The 22339-nt window shown below is 36.3% G+C and overlaps 1 protein-coding gene across 2 annotated transcripts in view; it reads right to left on the bottom strand.

The window, feature by feature from the left end:
* UNC13C (unc-13 homolog C) overlaps positions 1 to 22339 on the bottom strand; it is a 139156-nt gene that overhangs the window by 13900 nt on the left and 102917 nt on the right. For both annotated transcript variants that reach the window (XM_065641359.1, XM_065641358.1), the window contains 9 exons: positions 22021 to 22164; positions 20960 to 21037; positions 19787 to 19864; positions 11068 to 11156; positions 9746 to 9895; positions 8146 to 8269; positions 6766 to 6822; positions 5641 to 5721; positions 1732 to 1879 (listed from right to left, as the gene is read on the bottom strand). In XM_065641359.1, the coding sequence (XP_065497431.1) occupies positions 1732 to 1879; positions 5641 to 5721; positions 6766 to 6822; positions 8146 to 8269; positions 9746 to 9895; positions 11068 to 11156; positions 19787 to 19864; positions 20960 to 21037; positions 22021 to 22164 (949 nt within the window). The remainder of the gene's footprint in view (positions 1 to 1731; positions 1880 to 5640; positions 5722 to 6765; positions 6823 to 8145; positions 8270 to 9745; positions 9896 to 11067; positions 11157 to 19786; positions 19865 to 20959; positions 21038 to 22020; positions 22165 to 22339) is intronic.

Genomic DNA, 22339 nt, shown 5'->3' on the forward strand with positions numbered 1-22339 from the left:
GGTGTGCAAATACAAGCATCCTAATGTGTGCACAGAAAAGAACACAGACCTCAGGCTGAAATCATGATGAAAATCAGAAAATTCCAGTTTCTGTTTCAGTACTTATAAAGGATTTCTGCTTACACCTACAACCTGGACCATTTTTTCTTCTAAAGTTACAATGAAAGTATGCATAAGGAAAAAGAAAACATACCAGCAATTAATATTTTTCTGCCTAAATCCATAATGTTAATCTTTTTCGAGAGGGAGGTAAAAATAATCTATTCCTTATATATTAGAATTTTGTATCAATTTTCTGACTTGTAATGTACGAATTATTAACAAAGATCCTCAGTCTAACATGGAGGCTGCCTAGGAAATCATCCCTTGGAATTAATCTTGAGGCAAGCTGCAAAACTAATGTTTCATGCTTTTTATACTGTAACATACCGTACCTCAGAGGTAAAAGCAATAGATTTTGAGCTTAACTGTCCAATTTAAACTTTCCTGATTCTCATGAGTGGGAGCAGTGTAATTCTTTAGAGATCAGCAAATTGTAGTCCTTCTGAAAGATAGTAAGTGGTGGAGAGGTCAGTTTTACAATTGACCATTACAGTCAAAAGAAATCTAGTAAAGATTACCATTATGCAAAAATTTGCGGTTTCTAGAATGAAGAAACCATCCAGTTTGGAATATAATGCACATTATCCATGTAAAAGCAGTTTCTATATATATTGTAGAAGTATGAAAACACTGTCCTAGATCAGTTAGAAATAGCTGCTTCTTGAAACTAGGAGGAATCTTTTTCTAAAAGTATCACCAGGAACTCTTATTGAAACCATGGAAAGTCATCCTCTGAAATACACCATTAATGAATGGTATATGTATTTCAAATGAAGAGGACTTCGTGTTTCATTTTTTTTTTTTGTGCACTACACCAAAATTCTAGAGCAGGAAAAAGTGGCTTCAGTGTTCCTGATGTCCATATTCAAAGTACACCTAATGTCATATTCTGGCACAATCTCTGCCTTGGTTTGCTTTTGAGAAAGTATCAAAATGTTGAATTTTGATAAGTGGGCATAAAAAATGATGTGACATGTTCAGCAGGATGGTTCTGAATCTAAATTCTGAAATGCACAAAGGAAAAAAATCTAGACAGAGAAATAATGCTTTATTTTAGTCTACAGAAACCTTCTATTCCTTTTGAATCCACAGATGACCTGCTAGAAGGAGAAGTGTGTGTTCTGTAATGTGGAATCAGTGGGCTACCTTAAGGACATGTTGCTCAAAATTTATTGTTCTTAATCCCCACGGAAACCTTAAGGGATATGTCATGAGTTTTGTAGTTATTTGTAATTAGTAATTAATATCCTCCAGCTCTGAAAGTATCTAGAGCTGCCAATGAACTCTAAGAATTTACTCTGTTTCTGCAATTATAATACACACTCTGGTGTGGCCTCTACTGCCCTGTTTGTGTGTGGAGTGCTCCTATAGATAACCCTGATATTCAGTGTTCATATACAGCTGTAGGAACTATTCTTCATGTTAAGTGACAAGCTGATGAGCACACTGCCCTCAGACAAGCTCCACTGGTTGACAACAGCAGTTGATACGGGATAACATCACATGGGCAAATTTGTGACAGTAAACTCTAAAATACCACAGCGTTTGGAGAATGTGATTGGCAACCAACCGTTTAAAACACTTAAAATATAATCTGACGCACCTATTTCTCTATTATAGATCACTTACTTTGAGACGTCTGAGTGTCTATGAACTTCTTTATCAGGGTGTCAGTAGTTTGTGTGTAAAGGCTAAGAGCGTATTTCAGGGACTGTAGGTCTGGGCTCTTTTCCAGGAAATTTTTCTTCAGCCCACTTCCTCCAGCATGGAAGTATTGCTGAAATGAAAAACAAACATGATTGTTCAGAGAGGCAAATTAGCTGGGAGAGGCCTCAGTTACAGACATACAATTTTAAGTAAAATTCTTACACAAACTTTTAAAAATAACACCCAGCATGTGTGGCTAGATTTATGATTATAGTAGTTGAGATAACTGTCATCATACCTACTACAGAGCTTTTTTCCAAAGGTAAAAATTTTAATGTTGTGGGAGAAAAAAAAAAGCAAAATTTTTATTTTGGTCTTCATGATGGGTGGGTTCTGCCCTTGAAGCATTTTGCAATCTACATTACAGTTCTAGGTCTCAAACCTGATGTATAAAGCTCCCACAAACGCCTAATCATTAAAGGCAAACAATGTTTTTCAGGAAGACACTGACTACTTGATGACATGCAATATTGGTGCACTCACTACAGGGAGTGTTGCTAAAGGAATATATGCAATATATACATTTCATTTCACATACATACATATCTACTAATGCTTTATTCTAAGCATACCTGTGACAAAGCAAGACCTACAGTCCATACATGCCCACTGCATGTTAGTCTACACATTTCACCTTCTGATTCTCAAGATTTTTGCAAGAGATGAAACAAAAATATACTTTCACAGCAAAGTCATTATTTACATTTCTGTGTTGATGGCTACTGATTATTACAGGGAAAAAATATCTGCAGGATCAAAACAAAGCATTTGACCTCATCAGGCTGAAAAGTTTTATATTGTTTTAACATACAGTGCTCCAGATGTGAGGAGTTAGTGTCAATTTAAGAGACTGTGACTAAATCACCTGTATCTTCTCAGCATTGCCTACTTGCATGAAATTTGTATCTTTCCAAGTGAATTATTTAATAATATGTGTTCCAAAGAAATCTGTATTTTCTTAATTGTTTAAAAGTGTATTAATGATTTTACCAAGGATCTTAATTATAAGGAAGTGCTAAAATCTGTTAATATTTCCTGCTATTGTAACAATTACTGTGATTTTTTTTTTCTTAGTTGTGTCTCCTAATAGAACGTTATCTGCAGCAGTAGCTACAAAGTACTAAAAGCTCCATGAAAGCCAACAGATATTTACAGCAACAGGGACACCTGACTCCAATCTTGAGTTTTTACTTTTTTTTTTCCTTTTGTCCATAAATCGTAAATTCTGCATGCAAAACCACTAATATGAACATACCATTATTGTACGGAAGCCAATATAGAAAAATAATGAGTAAACAGGATTTTACAGATTCAGTTGGATACCTAATACTTTCGAGATGTAAACATTAAAATGGTTCACCTGCCACTCATGCTCCATTCTGAGGGATTTCAAGGTTCACAGGTAACAAAAGAGGCTTGAAAGGTGCACACACGAGTGCATTGTGTCACGTGTGTGGAAATCCACGCTGTGGCCACTGCTGTCTCAGCCAAAACTGGACACTTGTCACATGAGTGGGTTTACAGCGCTTACAAAGACAAAAATGGAAACTAGAACGATACTGTCAATGAACCTTATCTCTGGGCTGAGATAATGAGATAGCTGAGATAACTCAGTTTGAGATATCTGAGGCCATCATCTATTAAATTATAATCGTAAGTTGCTCAGTGAATTAACTTCTGGTACTAAAAATTAGACTAATGAAAGGGAAAATGAAAAAAAGATCCTTTTCCCTTACTTACAATTACTTATTTTTTTGACAGATACCACGTGCCATTTTTACCACTTTTCTATTCTTACTTGGGCATTTTTTTTGCTTTTAAGCAAACCATATTTACCTAGCCTTACCAAAAAATCATATATTTTTGATCATTAAACTTATGAACTGCATTCCTAAATCAACATAGCAGTCTTTTTTCTTCAGTTAACTCACAAAGTTTGTTTTTCTTCACTTTCTAATAGCCTAAGTCAAATTTCTGCATGATCAAGGCTATTTGCTTAGTATTTTGGACAAAAGAGATTTTGCCATATCATGCACCAAGTAGAGTAAGCAGACCTGTCATTGCCTTACAATGTGAAATTAGATTTTTCAGAGAGCATTATTTTGCTTAGTTTATGAATGTAGTGCACAGAGATAATAATCCTGAATTAATAGAGGATTTTCCCTATTTATGACCTTTTCTCTCCAATTCTAAAATTTTGTTTAGTAAAGTGATTACTATCTGACTCTTAAGAGTTTAAGCACTGGAAATTCGGGCAAGGTTAGAATTAACATTTTTTCTCAACTTTAATTATTTAGAACAAATGCTTTGAAAATAATTAGATTCACATACTGAACTGGGGACTCCACAGGACTTAATCTGGGACCACACATTACTTCAGCATTTTGTTCCATTTCTGTTTCCACAACAGCAGTAATCCTCAAATATTATTTTTATTTCTGAAAGAAATGCCAATTCCCCTGCAAATACAAAAGATGGCAATTGGGAGCCCTCTCTGATACTTCCTTCTTGTCTTTTGCAACACTATTTTGTTGCACAAGACTTGATCATGAATATGTCGTCTTACTTATAACTTCAATTTTATACTTACGTAGCTGCCTCCTTACCTTCCTGATGTGCCGTCTCTTCAGCAGCAGACACGAAAATATGCTGTTAATTCTATAAATTGATTCCTTTCAAGTTATTTACATCAAGAAAAGACCCAGGCCAAAGTGAAAAGGACTGTTAAATACATTGAATCTTATTCCCTAATGATTTCTTTTGACTTCAGAAACCCATTCTGTGAAGACTGTACAAAAGCCTCCAGTTTTTAATCCAAAAAAAAGGACTTTGTTTTCTCTTCCATTCATTTTATGGTTATTGCATTATACTCCTAAATGTAAAGAGATTAACAAAGTTTTCAGAACATTTCGGCTGGCCTATGGCCTAATTGTTTCAGCCTTCCAGAGATCCTAGAGTTACTTTATCAATAAACAATAAACTAACTAGTATTTCTAGTAATGAGATTAGCACCAGGTAAGGTTGGATGGGTTGTGGCTCCTTTAGAAAAGTCTTAGCATTGCAGTAAATGTTTTACATTAGATTTTTACAGTAGTTTTACGCATTACCAACATCTGCATCAAGAAAATGTTGGTAAAGCATAAAAATTAATTTATTTAGAAGTGTTTTTAACAGATGTGCAACAAATAGGATTTTTTGTTTTCACTGAAAAGGGACCAATGTGTAGAATAATTAAACGGCATCTTTAAATTAAATCAAATTATATAGGAGTGACAGTAAATTAAGTGGTGAATTCCAAACGATAAAAAGTTGATAAATTCAGCTGGACACTGAATTTAAAATAGTACACAGTAATTAATGCATGGTATTAAAAGCCTTGTTTTCTGGTGCGCTATAAAAAAACCATGTAATACATGTTTGCAGGCAAGTGCAGCTTGGAATAACCACACTTTTCAGGCTCGGTGTCTCATTTGTGGGAGAAATGAGGCCGTGCTGCAACATGGTAAGGACTCAGCCCAGCTGCTGCAGCTGCACTGACTCCAGCCCGTGAAGGAACACAAGAACCAGATGAGCTGTGGCCACCTACTCCTTTAAGAGATGCTGCACATGTCCTGTCTGCAACTGGCAGAATAATGTTTCTAACTTTCCTGCAAGGAGACAATTAGACATTTGCTTTCAAGCCAATGCAAGGAGCTTAGGATCAAATGGTTCTTGACATATTAAAGGGATCTTCATGCTTCTAGAGGACAATTCTATTTTAGAATCTATTGTTTATGCCAGTCATGTTCTCGGTCATTCCAGCACAGAACAGACAACCACAGAAAGCTGTACCTTTATAGTAGCGAGGGCCACTTCCATGATTGCGCACTGCCTCAGGGTCAGGCTCCTGGCTTCCTCTCGAATTACATGGTCCTGCAAAGCAAGTTAAGACTGCAGCTGATTTGGAACAAGAGACAGTGTTGTGGTCTGTCTATTCTTGGAAAAACAAATAAACAAACAAAGCCACCAAATGCCCCCTAGCCCCTACAATTAATGGGGATTAACTCAACTTCAGATTTTTTCACAACAAATTATAACCTAAAGCGATCATGTTGTTTCTTAAAAACATAGATTGTAGGGAAAAAGAACCAATGTTTAATATTCAATATCTGTGTAGCTTTATTTCTTTTCGTACGATATGATACTTCTCTGTTCTGGAGGACAGGGAGAAGGTTAAATTTTAAGTTTAAATAATTTTATTAGGTGATACTGAAAGAATATTATAAATTAATGTTTTTAATGCCTCTGGTTTAAAATAAAAGTGTTTCCTATTAGAACATAAGCTTAATAGAGTCATAAAGTGACTACATTCTTGTGAAATCTTTGTCTAAAATAAGCATCTTCTGATTTATTTAGGCAACATTTTAACTCCCCCAGCAAACTTAGCAACTATTCATAGAAGCACAAGTTACCACATTTCTGCACAAATCTGAAATCTTAATGGCAGAATTGATTGGCAAACAACCAGCTTCAGTATCAGATGTCTAAACTCTCCATCAAGTGTTTTAAGGACTTCAGTAATGCAGCGCTGAGGAATTTATTGTAGAAGTACATGATATGTTTCATTACATACCATAAATAATAAGCAGAAAAAAAATTACTAGCATTCCCATCTTAGAAGGGAACATGGAGTGTTTCTTTGGTGAGGTTTAATGCTTACAAGGCCTATTTGTGCAACATGGGAAGGACATCTTCTATAGCCCATCTAGTGATCACTTTAGCATTTAAGCATACAGTCTGTACTGTATTACAGACGGCAAAATCATTACTCACCTATGAATAGTTACTGCCATATTCAGTTTTATGAGAGTAAATAAGCACAAGAATGTGACATGAGGCTTGGCCTCACAGTCACTAGTACTTCATTTATTTTTTTCATTATAGCAAGCCATTCACTGCTTTATTTGGCTCCATTACCTTCAATTTTGATAGTTGTCCAAGATCTTTGGCGGCACTGAATATCATCTGGGGCCCCTGTAATCACATTGAAAATTCAGGAAACAGCCTCTCTACACCGTGTTTGTTTTTTTATGACAACGTGATCTTATTTTCTGCTAGGACATTAGCCAAACTCACTGTTTCACAAAGCTAAATAAAAATTTCAATTACACATGAGACACATTTTCATTCAGTTGCTAAGGCCAAGTAGTTGAATGCCTGCAGCATAATTCCCTCCAGTATCCCATACTTGATAAAATATTGCATATTCTATTGATAGTGGTTTTGTGTGCTCCTGTCTGCTATCTCATTTTGTATTTAATATTTTTAAGCTAAGGCTGGGGTTGTTCTTATACAGAGTGTCAATGAGATATTTGTCCATAACCATAGCTCTCAGGTGCTACGCAAATATCAATAATCATAATGGAAAGTGAGCAGCCCTGAGGAACCTGCAAAAGCTTAACTGTCTACAGTGAAATCCTCAGGTGAGTAACGCCCAGCGTAACAGCATACTGTTACTCCAAAGCTATTTTTTAAAGAAAAGATACCAAAGTGTTACGAAGTTAAACCAACATTTTACAATCGCCAAATCCTGATACCAAAGTCCAATGCCTATGTGTTTGTCTTAGAGAAACAGAATCCTGCTAAAATTCCATGCTCAAATTTTTTATCACAATTACTCCAAGAAATATAATTACTAGTGCAGTTACTTGGCAGTTCAGCAAGACACAGTTCTGAATGTCTGGATTTCAGTCAAAGGTTATTTTCACTATGGTTGAAAGATCAATTTTTTTTTTTTTTTAATTAAAGGTCTACATTCAAACTCTTAAGGGGAAATGTTTCAAAAAATGTTTTACTATCTTAACTAACTGAAACATATTGTGCTATTATCCAAGTCTTTGATAGGTAATTCTGTATTTTGGGCAACCAAGTGAAAAAAGCAACAGAAAACCCCCTTAACTCTGAACCACACTGTTCTGTGAGTCAGAGTGTAACAAGTGATCCTGCATACAGCTAATAAACACTCCTAACACCTGACAGGAAATGCAGTTACCCAATTTAGATGCTACTTCTGTATTTGCAGATAAAATTTGCACAAAAATTTTTGAAAAGCAAATTAAATTTCTCAGAAATCTAAATTTGACACGTTCTTTGAAAGAGAGGCTGTTTCTAAGTATGTATAGTAAACAAGAACATTATAGTGAATATGAACAAATCTAGTGAATGAAGTGCTGGCCATGATCCTGTGATTAGCTCCAGTCTAGAATGTTTAATGACTCAGGTTTTTCATCACCTGATAAAGCACAGTATTTGTTACAATCCCTTTTACTGTGTGTGAACTGCTACTGGCACACTTACGGTTTGGTCCGTCAGTGGTGGAAGCACAATTTGTTTTTCTATTTTGTTCAAGACTAACTTCCATAGCTCTTTTAAAACGCGTTTCAGAACTGTCTTCTCACAGATTTTTGCAGAGACGCTTAGGCTGGAAATAAAACCAAAACACAAGCCAGTCTCCAAAAGTAGCATTAAGACTTCAGAGGTGTTATATCACTATATGCTCACATTAATGGCCATTATGGTTTAACTTTACCAATAAGGATTTTTCAATAGCTTAGTTATTTTGCAATATTATCAATAAATATTTTTGGTAAAAAAAAAAGACTTGCAAATTAGAAAATCATGTAAATCTCCACTACTCAATTTATTGCTTAATATATTACTGATACATATTTATAAAAAATGCGAAATGATGAGTTATAAAGTTTGATGGATCATACAATTTAGCACTCCCAAGCCCCTAAATTAAAGTTTTTATATATAATTTGTTTATGTCTTAAAAATAAAAAACAAAGGTCTGCCTTGTTGTCTATATTTCACTGTGATGTAGAACTATGTGTTGATAGCTAACATGAATTCAGGGCTACCATTGGGAAGAATTTATTTCTACATACTGGCATGTCTGTGCAATCATACTATCTATTACAAACAGTAAAATTAAATTTTTTGACGATCTATATACTTGGATAGATTTTTTTTTCTTTATTTAAGAGTGTATTCATAAACCATCTTGCATGTATTGCCATGAATAAAGTGCTACAGTTTTCAGGCACAGGAAAAATATTTCAAAATAATAGAATGCAAATACATATGTGGGCAATTTTACAGAATTATTTCTAACTATTAGTGGAAAAAATATTATTGTAAAGTCATTATATGTATCACATCATAAATATGCCAATTCATATTTCTAGCATCAATTACTACTCTTAATAAGCACATAAATAAAAGCATAATTAGGAGATAACTAACAAACCATATTAATGTGATACATTTATAATCCTATTGTAAATATATATTTGTAAGAAAGGTGATATTCCCAAGCAGTGGCGGTGGTCTTGCGTGCGTGTGTTTCTATTTATTTCACATATTTATTTTCTGTGCATGGGTTTAGCACCTGCTAAAATTCCATTTACCATTCCTGTGTTGAGGAATATTTTCTATTTGGACAGTAATTTAACACACATTTTTATTTCCATTATGTCATTATTCAATTAAATCTCTAAGAAGCCACAAAGACAGCTTTGAGAAATGGCAATTGGGAACTGAACGTGACAGGCAAAAGTCAGCTTACCCATTTTTTTAAACGATGAGCTTAAGATAGCACATGGAAGTATATAAACATTTTGCCTTTTCTTCAATACTTGTGCTAGGCGTAAATATCTTAACTCAAAGATAATTAAAATGTAAACCATATGGCTTGCAAGCAACACATACTCCTTTTATAACTTAACCCACAGGACTAGGTAGATTGCTAAAATAAAAGGCTGACATACAGATAAAGCGGTTAATTTTTTTTCCACGCTAGGAATGCAGACACTGCACTTGACAGTGTTGCAAAAATAGTCAAATCTTATGAAGTGCATTAAACGAGCATTTGCCCGTTCCCTGCCACACTTACGTTTTGTCCAAGAAATCCATGAGAGGTCGAAGCACAACCTCGGCATCAATGGCCGCACTGTTCTTATTAGCTGCTGCATTCCCATTGCCTCTCATTTGATTCAGTTCATTGCTCATTTGCCTTACACAATCTTCAATAATAAATTGGAAACTATAGGGTGGGGGAAAAAAAGAGAGAATGAGAGAATTCTGGGATAGAAAACAACATTTATCATTTTTGCATCAGGTTCTTCAACAAGATTGAAATATTTTCTGCAAAGATGGAAAGTTCACAAACAGAAGATACTGCATGTGCTATAGACTGAAAATTATAATTAGGCAGTAAGCTATTCCAGCTACATAGCCAATCATAAAAAGAGAGTGCAAATTTCCATGTGAAAACACTGGAAAAGTTGGAAACTTTTCCAAGTACACTTGGATGTGTAATTACCTACACACTTCAAAGCCCTAGATAAAATCAACATTAAGTTGCTATTGATGCTGCTCACATAAATCCTTAGCACCAGTCGCTGCAATAAAGGCAAAAGAATACATTGGCTTTTCTTGACATTAGCCATCTTTCTAACATCTTTAACCTCACGAACCCCAGCAATAACTTGACCCATGAGGAACATTCTAGCTATCTGAAGCATGACCTGGACTGAACTATTCCTGGGTTTTCTTTTGCAGAAACCTAGCTGGCTCATTCAGAAACAAGCCCTGGAAAGACAGTTCAAGGATGGATTAAATAAGCAACTACAGACTTTGCTTAATGAACACCACCACGGCACTAATCCTTCTTCCTTAGATTCCATTCTAATTTGAAGCAAAAATAACTTGCAGCTTCTTATAGCACAGGCCCTGCTGGCACAGCACCATACTCATTCGAGACTGCAGTGTGCACTCTGATTAATGAAGGATTTGGAGAGCCACAGGCAAGCAAATGACCAAAGAAGGCCATTCCCAGTGACTATTTGAAGCAGGCTAAACATAGGCAGACATCCCTGGTTGAAGCAGGCCACTTGGAAAAAGAGGTAAAATTTAACAGCATCAGGCAAGAACAAACTGGCAGTTTTTGTTTTCCCAAAAGCAGAACAAAAGTCACCAGCCTCGCTGCTGTAACACGTTCATGCCCACAGAACATTTTCAGTTTTCTTTGCAGTGAAGTTACTGCTGTATGCTTCAGAGTCTAAACACACACACACTCTCAAATACACACCACTTCGTCAGGGTAGAAGCAAGCTGTACCTGCAAACGTCCAAACACCCACCCAGACTTAATCAATGAGGCAGATTTTTGAACAGGAATATTTCTCTAAGGTTTGCAGTAAAATAGGTTTCTTACCTTGTAGCGTATGTTACGCTAAGTTCATCCAATACATTGCTAAGTTTCACCTGGAGTTCTTTTAGAACGACACTAGCTTCAGGATCCAACTGCAAAGAGATAAGTAGTGTTATCTTTTAGCTATACAATATGTTTTTGGGTTTTCCACTACAACTGATGAATGAGGAATTATATGCAATGATGCACTGCACTATGGAAAACCAACGGTGGAAACACCTGTTACAACACAGGATTGCTTTAGTAGGCCTAAGTATCCAATTTCCATGTAAAGGAAAACATTTTATTATAATAGTGAAGAATTATACTGTTAGAAACCAAAACTGTGCCATTAAACAACGGCTTTCTATGGAATGGTGCAAATTGTGTTGGTAGTCACAAGAATAGAACTACCATTATCAGGCAGATGGAATTCACAGGGCATACCAAGAGAAGAATGTGTGAGAAGCTAGTGTTTGTGCTAATAATACTGCAGATGCTTTTGGCTTTTAATTATGTTCATAGATTTCATAATTGTTGGTATTTTTTTGTGATTTGTGTTGAAGATGTTTCCATATTCCCATTAATGCAGTGTAAAAGTAGAACAGCTAGCACTGGAAAAGATGGTTTGAAGGCTTTCCATGCTGCTTCTACTGACACAGTATGAGGGAAGGGAATCTATTGAATTTCAGTACTTGTGTTTCTAAAATCCATTAAGACATCCATAATTCAAGCACAGTGCAACACGTTCTGATGCACAGGGAGAACAGCTGCTGTACGTCTGATACAGGTTTTCTAAACATGGGAAAAAAGAGAATGCAGGGGAGAAATATGGTTTTACATTTACAGGGATGGGGATCCATGCATAGATATTTAATCAAAAAGGTACTCTGTTGATATTGGTCAGCCACTTGTTTATTTGCTATGCATTCTCTTTCAAATTAAAAAAACCAAAAAAATTGTCTCCAGCTTTAGCATTTATGAAAAACAATTACAGCCCATAGTGGGATATGACTGATGATCATCAGGCTCAACAGCTAAATTTGAATTAATAGCTGATAATCCAGGTCTTTCAGCTATCTACATCACAGTGTTAAGGAATGATTTTCAATGATAAACCTCAAATTCTGGGCTCTGTTCTGCAGTGAACTCAGGTACGGATCTGACTATTTCGAAGGAAACTGTGCATTTACAAGACATCTCTCTATTTGTGCTTTCATATCTTTCAACTGCATGAGTAGTGTTTAGTGCTTATTCTTCATCTGATGCTTCAGAGTCCTCTGGTGCAGTAGGTCAGCTCTTTTAATCACAAAGGGAAGCTGTGTCACAGCACATTGGAGAACTTACATGGGACTACGCAGGAATTCTAAGGCAAAGTAAAGAAAAAAACAAACTCTGAAACATCCCCAAAGATCTACTGTGTTCTAACCTTAGATCATCCTTTCTCTCCTTAGACCTTATGTCTGGTTTAAAAGCATAGAAAAATCAAAGATTTTAATTACAAATTTTGACAACTTTTTTCTGATTTAGTTTTTAATTATTTTGCATTAAGAGTTTTGTTGTTCTTCGCTTCATATCTTAGTAGTTTCCCCAGCAGATACACTCTGACAGTTTGTACACTTAAAGTGATTATTTTCCTTCATATGAAAAGCAGGGATAAAGAAGCTAATTCGACTGAAATGTCTATATTAGTCAAAAAAGCTAGAATTTACTAACAAAGGCAAAGTTTTTACCAGAAAATGCATTTCGCTAGGGAATTATACTGCTTTCTTTGGTGGGATACACACAGAACACAAATTTAAGACCACTAGAATATTAACATTTAACGAATACTGAACACACAAGCATTTACACTGAACATGGTACACATCAGAGAAAGCACGAAATACCAGGCAGGCAGAGACTCAAGATTTCTTACCAGATCATGCACAAGTTAGGGAATCATCTTGTCACTGGGACTACAAAGGCCAATGTAGTTACCTTCTATCAGAGATTGTTGTGATAACCAGAAAACACAATGTGTTTGCTAAATTCACCTAGTCTGGCCCAAACGGGATTAAATACTAATATCAGATTGTGAACATAACACATATTATAGAAAGGTGCATGCAAGTGCTAGATGTTTTGGAGGGCTTTGTGCTCCCAAATTGCATGAACAAGTTTGTGTGTGCACAGCTGGAGGCATCTGGCAGGACATCCAGCCCTGTGTATACACATGCTCATGCTTACTAATGCAGAGTCATAGGCAGCAGTGGAATACAAAGAGGTATGCGGGCTGACATCCAGGTGCCAGACACCTGGTGGCGTGAGGACTAAGAATACATCAGCAAGATTTTAAAATGCTATTATTATTTTTGTTTAACTACTGGAAAATATGCTAATTTGAGTGTCTGACCAGGACTAAAATGTGCACTTTTCATTTATTTTACCATGTGCCCTCTATGTGCTAGTGAGTTCCCAGGGCAAGTCACAGGGTCCTCAGGCGTCAGTCCTTGACTGACATCATCCAAAAATAGTAAAGCCATGACCTGCCTTTTTTTTTTTTTTCTTTCCTGATACGATACAGTTAAGATGGGAACTATGATGATGGTTCTATATTATGAAATTCTGGGTGGACTTCACAAAGATTGTTTTAGGATGGTCTCATGCAGTGGAGTTAAGTCAGCTCAGGAAGGGTTACTGTCTCCCTCCTAAATATTCTAGAAGGCTGCAATTCACAACATGACTACACTACGCAACAACATCACAGTTTTGAAACAAGCTGCTCAAAAAGGAATTTTATTTGTACTTTAGAAGGATTCATTATTTCAGCAATTGTTTGAACCACTCCTGCTAATATATTTTTGTTGTGTATTGATAAGGATCATGGCTGAAATACTGTGGCAAAACTAGTTCCTCCAGCCCCAGGATTGTCAAAGGCTAAAAAGAATCATGGCTCAAACATTGTAGCAGGAGATGACACATCCAGTTTAGGGTGAACTGCGATTTACCTATCAACGACAAGCTAAGGAGCCACAGCCCAGGCCAGCTGGCCGATACTGGAGGTGGGGGATGTGCCGGAGGGCACATAGCTCCATCTTCTGATATGCCCAACTTGGCACACAAAGGGGAAAAGCTGAGACCCTTCAACATGGCCCGAGACTTGTCCAGACTTGTCGCTCTTTTTGCAATCACCCCTTCCCCCCAGACTTTACTCGGAGAGCTATAAAAAAGCTCATCTAGAACAGCACTGGTAGGGAACCCACCACCCTGAGGACGCTCTGCGCACCAGCCTCGCTGCGGGAACTGGACCAGACACCGGAGGATGCTGCGCTCCTGAACTACAAACCCCAGCATCCTCGCTGCGGGACACCCGAGGCCACACATCATCATACAAGTCTCACCATCCACATTGCGGAGCTCTAAGAGTGGCTGGATCCCTCACCCTTTTCTTGCTTCTTTTCTTTTCTCTCTGCTCTTTCCTTCTCTCTTTTTTTCTCCTATATCCCTATTTCTTTGTCTCTCCTTCTGTGAGTGACAATATCTTACTCTCTTTCTCTCTCTCTTATACCTTAGTTTTCCTTCCCTCTACCACTCTCTTTCTCTCTTTTCCTTTTGAACGTATAAGAGTAACATCATCTTAAGCTCTGCTGTTTGATTCTGGTTAAATTTTGTATTATAGCTACTGATGGTTGCCAATACATCGCTTGTAGAAGGACTTCTGCTGTTATACTTTTGTCAGCCACTATTCGCTGGAACTAGTATTCGAACACATACTTCTAGTAAAACTCATAATTGAATTGGACCCCTGGAGTGGTTGTCTGTCCTTCACTTCACATAACCGCGCAGAATTAACCCAGAGTTAATTCACACCTGATCTCATCTGTTGAGTCAGGGCACGTGTCGCGTTCAGAGTTAACTCATCCCTGCTCCCATCTGTTGAGACGGGACAGTTTTGTACCAGGTTTGCTTGTTCTCAGGAAAGCATTGTGTGGGAAATACGCTATAGCAATGTGCAAATGGTTTGGCTTAATGAAGCTGACAAGCTGCAAGACCTGTGCGGGTTGACATCACAACACTCACTATTGAGACAGTAACTGACAGCTCTCAAACCACCATGTAAAGGAGGTAAGCTTCCCAGTGAGGCAAATCAGTGATGAAGAGATTAATTCATTTATCTGAGGCTTTCCAGTGACCAAGAGAAGTAGTCCTCAGCATGCTTGACTTGGCTGAGATTGCTTATGAGCAAGGCAGTAACGATGAAAATGCCCATCTCTGTTTCATGAGCCAATCTGCTTCTGGATAGTGCAGAGTTATTCTGGGAAGCGTACAAAAACTCAGGTAAATGCAACCTGTAATTCTTCATACTAGTTGCTACTAGCAGCAGTTTAGGAAAATAGATACAAATATGCTCAGCTGCAGAAATCTCAGGCACCCAGATGCGGTTAAATGAGGAATTATAGGGTAACCTAGCCCCAGTGTTACCCTGCTTTGCAGCCAACCAGAAGAAAAGGATGAAAATGGGACAAAAGCCCAATGCTGATCAGCATCTGAGAAGATGTCATGAAGGGATATACAGCTATGAAAATTAAGTATCTACAGCTCTGGGGACTTTTCTTTTTCTCAAGTCTCACCTGTTCCACAGAGTTTGATGAGGACAAAAAAACCCCCAAAACCACATGACTGAACATTTTTCCAGAAAAACACAAGAAGTGCCCCCCCGCATTTGAGCAAATTATTGTTGGTCGAAAAAAGCCAAGTTTCATTAATATGATGTATCCAATCTAAGACTCAAAAGAGAGAAAAATACCATTTATCCCTTGGCTTCTTGTGTTCCATTTACAGTTCACAGCATGTGTGGGCTAGTCTTAAAATACATTGGTAGGTTGCTCAGGTGTCAAAATCTGGATTTTTTTAAAGAGCAAACTTATTTTAGTAGTGGAAATGTTATTAACCTGCTAACATGTTAATTATACTTTTCTTCCAATTCTTAATTTGCTCGGCTTTCTTAGGTTCATAAATATTGCTGTTATTTTACCACCTTCTTAAATAATAGATTTTATTTTTACCCACAACAGAACATGCTGAGAAATCTTTCGTAAGTTCTGCTAATTATGGATTATTAAATAGATAATTAGAAGTCTGACTTTTTCTGAATGCTAAACAAAAGCAGAGAATGCTTTTGCTGAACAGATACAAAAGAAATGAGAAGTATTTGAATATCATTGTTTCCAAATGCTGCCTGTCTAAAACTGTGAAATTTGTATACATACAAGTCTCGGAAGAGAGTTAAAGATCTGATGAATTTGGCTGCTTTTGACATAATGTGTTAGATTGAGCTATTCCATGCTGTAATTTAATGTGTGCTAGTATGGACATAATCTTGTTAACTGCAAATTTGGTAATGTTTCTCTAGGAAACTACAGAGATGCAAATTACTTTTGCATGAGTTAAATGGAACCTCTCTAATCTGAATTCCATTTATCTGCAGGATCAGAGGTCTAATTGCTTATAGTTTCCTAATGGGACCACCTGGTTACTTCTGTTCAGAAAATAGTTTTACATATTGTATGTACATATCTAGGGAAGATACAGGTATTTATCAGAGCCATCACTTTGGTGGTGGTTTTTGTCTCTGATAGCCATCACCCTTCCTCTACCCCCCTGCATGACTATCTAGGTACAGTGAATGCCATGTTGGCATGTTTGGCTGCCACTTCTTTAAATACTTAGGCCTCTGCCTTAACAGATTCAAAGATGGACACTTCAGGACTATTCTGCTCAACCTGGGGCCTCTGTCATGCCATCAAAGCCTTTAGGACCATATATAGATTCCTATAGGAATTCCTAAGCATTACATGTAAAGTTTTAACTGAACTTACTGGAGAGGAAACATGATTTACCTACAGTCAATGTAATGCTGTTCTACATAAACAACCTGCTTTTTCTTTCCACCTTTTTTTTTTAAAAATCCTAATTGCAGCAACTCAATTCTGCCATGTTCTGCCATCTGGTAAAAAGCAACACATTTTTTTCTTTCCCTTTTATCAGCTTCCAGCTTGTCAGACACAAACAAATGGCTTAGTGCAAATGTATGCACTACTTTTGGATGAAACAAACAGGATCTAAACAAAAATTCTACATTATGATAATCTGTGACCATAATTTAGGACGTGATTTTAGAAAAAGAAAGACAGTGGGTTGGATGTCACTTTACTACTCTTTATTAAGGCAGACTGATCTCATTTATATAATTTTTTAAGTATGCTCCCTGCTTGGCTACAGGGGAAGAGGAGAGTTAATAAAGAAACTCATATTGCTCAGACTATTTTATTTCAGTGTCAGAAGAGCTGAGAGCCCAGTTTTTTCTCTATTTATAGAGCTCCCTGCACTGCAATATGCAATAGACCTACTCTGAACATAGGAACTGCTGCTCGATTGTGGTATTCTGACTGCACAGTTTGAAAGACATACTGCTCACAATGTGACACTGAGGAGATTAACAGCATTTAATTTTTCTTAGGATTAGTTTTGCTTCAACTGAAATGGGTCTCATTATTCCACTGAAAACCATCTGAATCCCTATGCCCTCCACATGCAAAAAATTAAACTGTTTTGTCCCTGCAAGGAACTTGCTTACAGATTTTATTACTGGCTTTGTTTTTGTAAGTAACAGTTCAATAAGGTAAATTAGCTGTTAGCGTTTATGTTCTTGCAATAGCCAGAAAAGTAGGTATTCCAATTTGAGGACAAACATTTTAGGAGAACTTCAATAGGGGTGACAAAAAATAGAAGATGAATGTACCTTTCTTCAAGAAATTCCCCTAATGAGATGCAAATCAAACTTTGAATGTATTTTTTAGATCTTTTTTCTTGGACTGTTCAGAGATGCAGTTAAGGTACCTAACAAAGGCATTTTAGAATTGTATCTCTGAATTCTCTCCAAGGGTTGCATGTTGCACCACATTTGTAGGAAATGTTGCTATGATACTGTAACACCCTTAATAATTAATCCCCACTAACATAAAAAGGGAAAGCATAAAGGATTAGAAGTGATGGGAGATTCTGAAAGAAAACTGCTATGAAAACCCCTAGTTTTTCTACCATATTTTTTGTTATGTAAGCTATTGGGAACAAAAGGAAAACTAATATTTTCTTGAGGAAAAAGGAACATTTTGAAGATTCAAGAAAATATTCTGATTTGAAAATAATTCGATAGATACAGACAAAAAGTGCTAATCAGCTGTCCTCTGCTCTTGTCTTCATCATGGCTTATGGACCATTAGCTGTTTTTATGATTCATGACATTCAACATGTAGGATTGGATCCAAGAACTTAATACAAAAGTACTTTGCACAGAACATAAAAACATGGAAGGTAAGATTATTTGTAATGTTTGGAGAGTGAAAGGGAATTAATAGTCACCACAAAAAACATAGCCATGTCTGGATGATACGTCTATATTTTTAAAGTTTGATATGAAATTTCCAGTGATGACACAGCTGCAGAAGTTTATTTCATGTTTCCTGAAGCAGGAAGTATTTTTGCCATGGCAGCTTCAAGAAGCTATTACTAGCTCAACAAAACCTCTTCACTATGGAGTGAATCTGTTCAATTGGAAGCTGGTCTTCCCTGCATGGCACAAAGGACTATCTTGCCTATGCAGTGTCCACAGTAGATGTGGAAGTACGAAATGATGTACTTTCCAATTCTCCCTATAATGTGGTCACATTAGATCTAAGTTTTGTGAAACTATTAAACTACAGTTTCAACAAGAAAATGCTGATGTATATGTAACTTCTTTTTTAAAGCCACCTACTGATAATAAGGTCAGTATATTCATCATCTAAACACTGCTTTTAACAATAAGACAGGATTCTATAGCTTGAAAATATGTTAATTTCTTCATTAGCTTTCAAAACAATCAAAGACTACAATCAGCAAGCTATTGAAGCACATGTTTATGTCCTTTTACTGTTGACAGGACTTCAGTCACTTTTAAGTCTCCTGAAATATAAAGCTAAGCAAGTTCTGGACTGTTGAGTAGCAGCTCTTGCTGAAACAGTGCCAAATCTTGAATACAAGCAGGCCCTCAGATACTGAAAAGTGCACTTAAAAATGTTTTATAGATTTTTTAGAAATTCTGAAAGACTTTACACTATCTACCTAGTAAAACTTTTCAATTTAGAGTACCAACTGAATGCCCAAGCATATCTCTTTTTGATTTAAATCACAGGGAGTTACACAAATGCATCAATGGAAATTGGTAGGAAATGTGACTGTTGTTAGCCTTAGAAAATATGATCTGGAATAATAAAAGATGCTTACTATCACAAACCTCATAAGAGAATCTCTCTCCTTCTTTCTTCTGCTCAGTGGATTGCAAGTCAAAGGCATTAGACAAAGACATGACACATTACAGACAAAGCACAAGGCACATATTCTACAAAGTTTTCAGATACAGGCAAAACGAATCAATACATAAAAAAGCAAAGCATAGTCCAATACAAACAGTAAAACAAAGCTGGCACTACAGATTACAACACAAAACACCCAGTGTTGGTTGAACTTTACAGATCATTAGCATGTTTCTGTAAAATAGTGTTAACCCTTTCTAGTGCTGTCAGGACATTAAATAGTTCTTTTAGACTTTTTTTTTTTTTTAAATTATTTTCTTTGCAAGCACAAGTGAAACTGGGTTGAAAACATGGTGCTAATGATCTCTAAGGAACTAAAAATGAATCGGGAAACAAACATGACTCACCTCCTTTCCTCCCATGGACTCAAACATTTTCTCAAGCTGGACTCTTAATTGTTGAATGTTGTTCATCAAGATACGGGGCTGCAAAGAGAGCACCAAATGTGAGAATGTGCAGGTTTTGTTCCTTTTATGTATGAATATATCTTAGTAAGTTTAGTGTCTTGTAATGTTGCTCACAAGAACCACCAATAGTTGATATTTAGCTGCAATAAATGTCTTTCTGAATTCTATTATTGTGTATATATTGGTGACCCCTAGATTATGACACTGTCTCACACTACAGAGAGCACTGGCAAGATTGGGATGTGACGAATACAGCTGGGATCTCTGTATGAGCTATATAAGTGCTGCACTTTTAAAGGTGAACAGTATGAGGACAGTGCTGCAGTTATTCGTCTATTCGTAGATTGATACATCTGTACAACATACTACTAAACATAGTTGACACAGTGCTAAATGTTGTCTGCCTTGGGAGTACTGGCTTTGTTTGAATATCAATGATACTGAAAAGTCAGTTTACAAGAACAATTCGCCTCAGTCATGTTAAGCTACTGATAATGTCTTGGTTTGTTTAACCACATCTTTAGTGTCCATATCTCATTTATTTCTGAGACCATGGCAACCTGGTCCTTCATTAGGGAGTCCCTTGTAAGTCAACAAAATAGCACGTGATTTTTTTCTCAATGCTGCATGGATAAAGAACTGAGAGTGAGTAGAGGTAGCAGAAAAGTCTGCACACACTCCCTGCACAGGGAACAAGGATCTTATAAAATCTCTAATGAATAAATTGATAAAGAGAAGCAAGCTAATGCAAAATGAAAACACAAAAATATTTTCTTCTGTTTGCGAAAAAAAAAAAAAAAAGATGAAGATACATTCGCCATTGTATAAGGTTGTTATCCAGGGAGTGTTTCTAACCATCTTATAATTTTTTTCTACTTTAATACTGAAATTATTAACTACAATTCTTAACTAATTCCACCTATTCCAGCTTTTACACAGCAAAGTAAGCAGCTATGAAAACATGCTGACCTTATTAAAAAATAAAGCAAATGAAAAATCTCTTCCTCTATTCATGCTTTTTCTCATAGACAAAAATAATTATGTTTTCAAAAAGTACACTAAGTCATTTATGCATAATTTCTGAGGCAGAAAGAAAACACACTTTCTACTCACCACATCTTCTTTATCACAATATGAGCTGAAATAATTTGAAATAATTACAGCATACTGAAGAAGCACTTTGTTGATAGTCTAGGAGAGGAGAAGAATCTTTTAAATAGTAAATTTCATAATGTAAACCAAAAATAATAACTAAAAAACACAGATAATGAGGTTTATATAAATGATCAATTTTACAGGTGCTTACATATTTAGTATATCGTATGTTTTTAGATACAAAATAAACAATTCTGTGAGCACATTTTCAAATCCCTGCACAACAGATGGTGGGTTGTTCTTAGTGGAATGTAATCTTCAATGGCAGAGATACTTTAATTTTAGTCATACTGTTTTTGAGAAGCATTGACAGCTCTGCTCCTTGCAATGTGCTACGTACTTAATGGAACAGTAGCAAGGTCAAAAAATCCTCTAGGGTTATAATGTATAGATGACAAATATAATGGAGAAACAAGACCAAAGGTGCACTGTTCAAAGCCTGGCAATATGAACTTACCTTACAATAATCATGTAAATAGGAACTTTGTTTGTAAATGGAGAACAGGAATAAATGTAAATGCAAGCTTTTTAAAAGCCATCAGGACTATAATGGAAATCTAAATCTTGTGAGGAAATGTTACAATCCAAACAGAAAGCTGGCCTAACAAAGCTGAGTTTATCCAACAGCAGATGAATGAGAACTACTACCTCAGGACTTCAACCAACAATACTTTATTGCCATACCTTTAACTTCTCCTTCCCTTGCACTGAATAATTAGATAATTGCATTTCACTGAATTGCTCCATTAATGGAATTGTAATCAGTGCTTAACAATCGACTGTATAACATATGTAAATATGAAATCTTAGAGAGGTTAGAACGTCTCCAACTGGTAAATGATTTTGACAAAGTAGATGAAAAACAGTCTTAAGCCACAGACAGCATGTCTTTCTAAGGATCTAAAGATCCCAGAAGAGATTGATTCTCAACAACATTGGAATTGCTTAGCTCTTAAGTACATGGAAACACAATGTCACTCTCTCTGAAGCTTAGTTGAGATGCAATGATTTTAATTCACCTTTGCAAATCTTCTCATTAAATGAGACAGTGCTTCTGGATTAGGACACTCAAGTTTCCTAATAATCTCAAAGCTTTGATTGAGCTGTGTGAAGACATCAACCACAGAACAAGAGAAGAGGGCATGATCTGATGTTTTCTGAAACTAGAGAGAAACATTCAAATGAGTTAATACTTGTTCAGAGATCAAAACTGTATGAACTGATTTTCTTACACTTGAAATTCTTCCTAGAGTTGTAAAAAGTATTAAAAAAAGAAAAAGGAAATTAAAAAGTCTCACTGGTAACACTGAGAAATGTGGCTTTACTATCTATTACTTT

The sequence above is a fragment of the Caloenas nicobarica genome, chromosome 10 (genome assembly GCF_036013445.1).
Source record: "Caloenas nicobarica isolate bCalNic1 chromosome 10, bCalNic1.hap1, whole genome shotgun sequence".
NCBI lineage: Eukaryota > Metazoa > Chordata > Aves > Columbiformes > Columbidae > Caloenas > Caloenas nicobarica.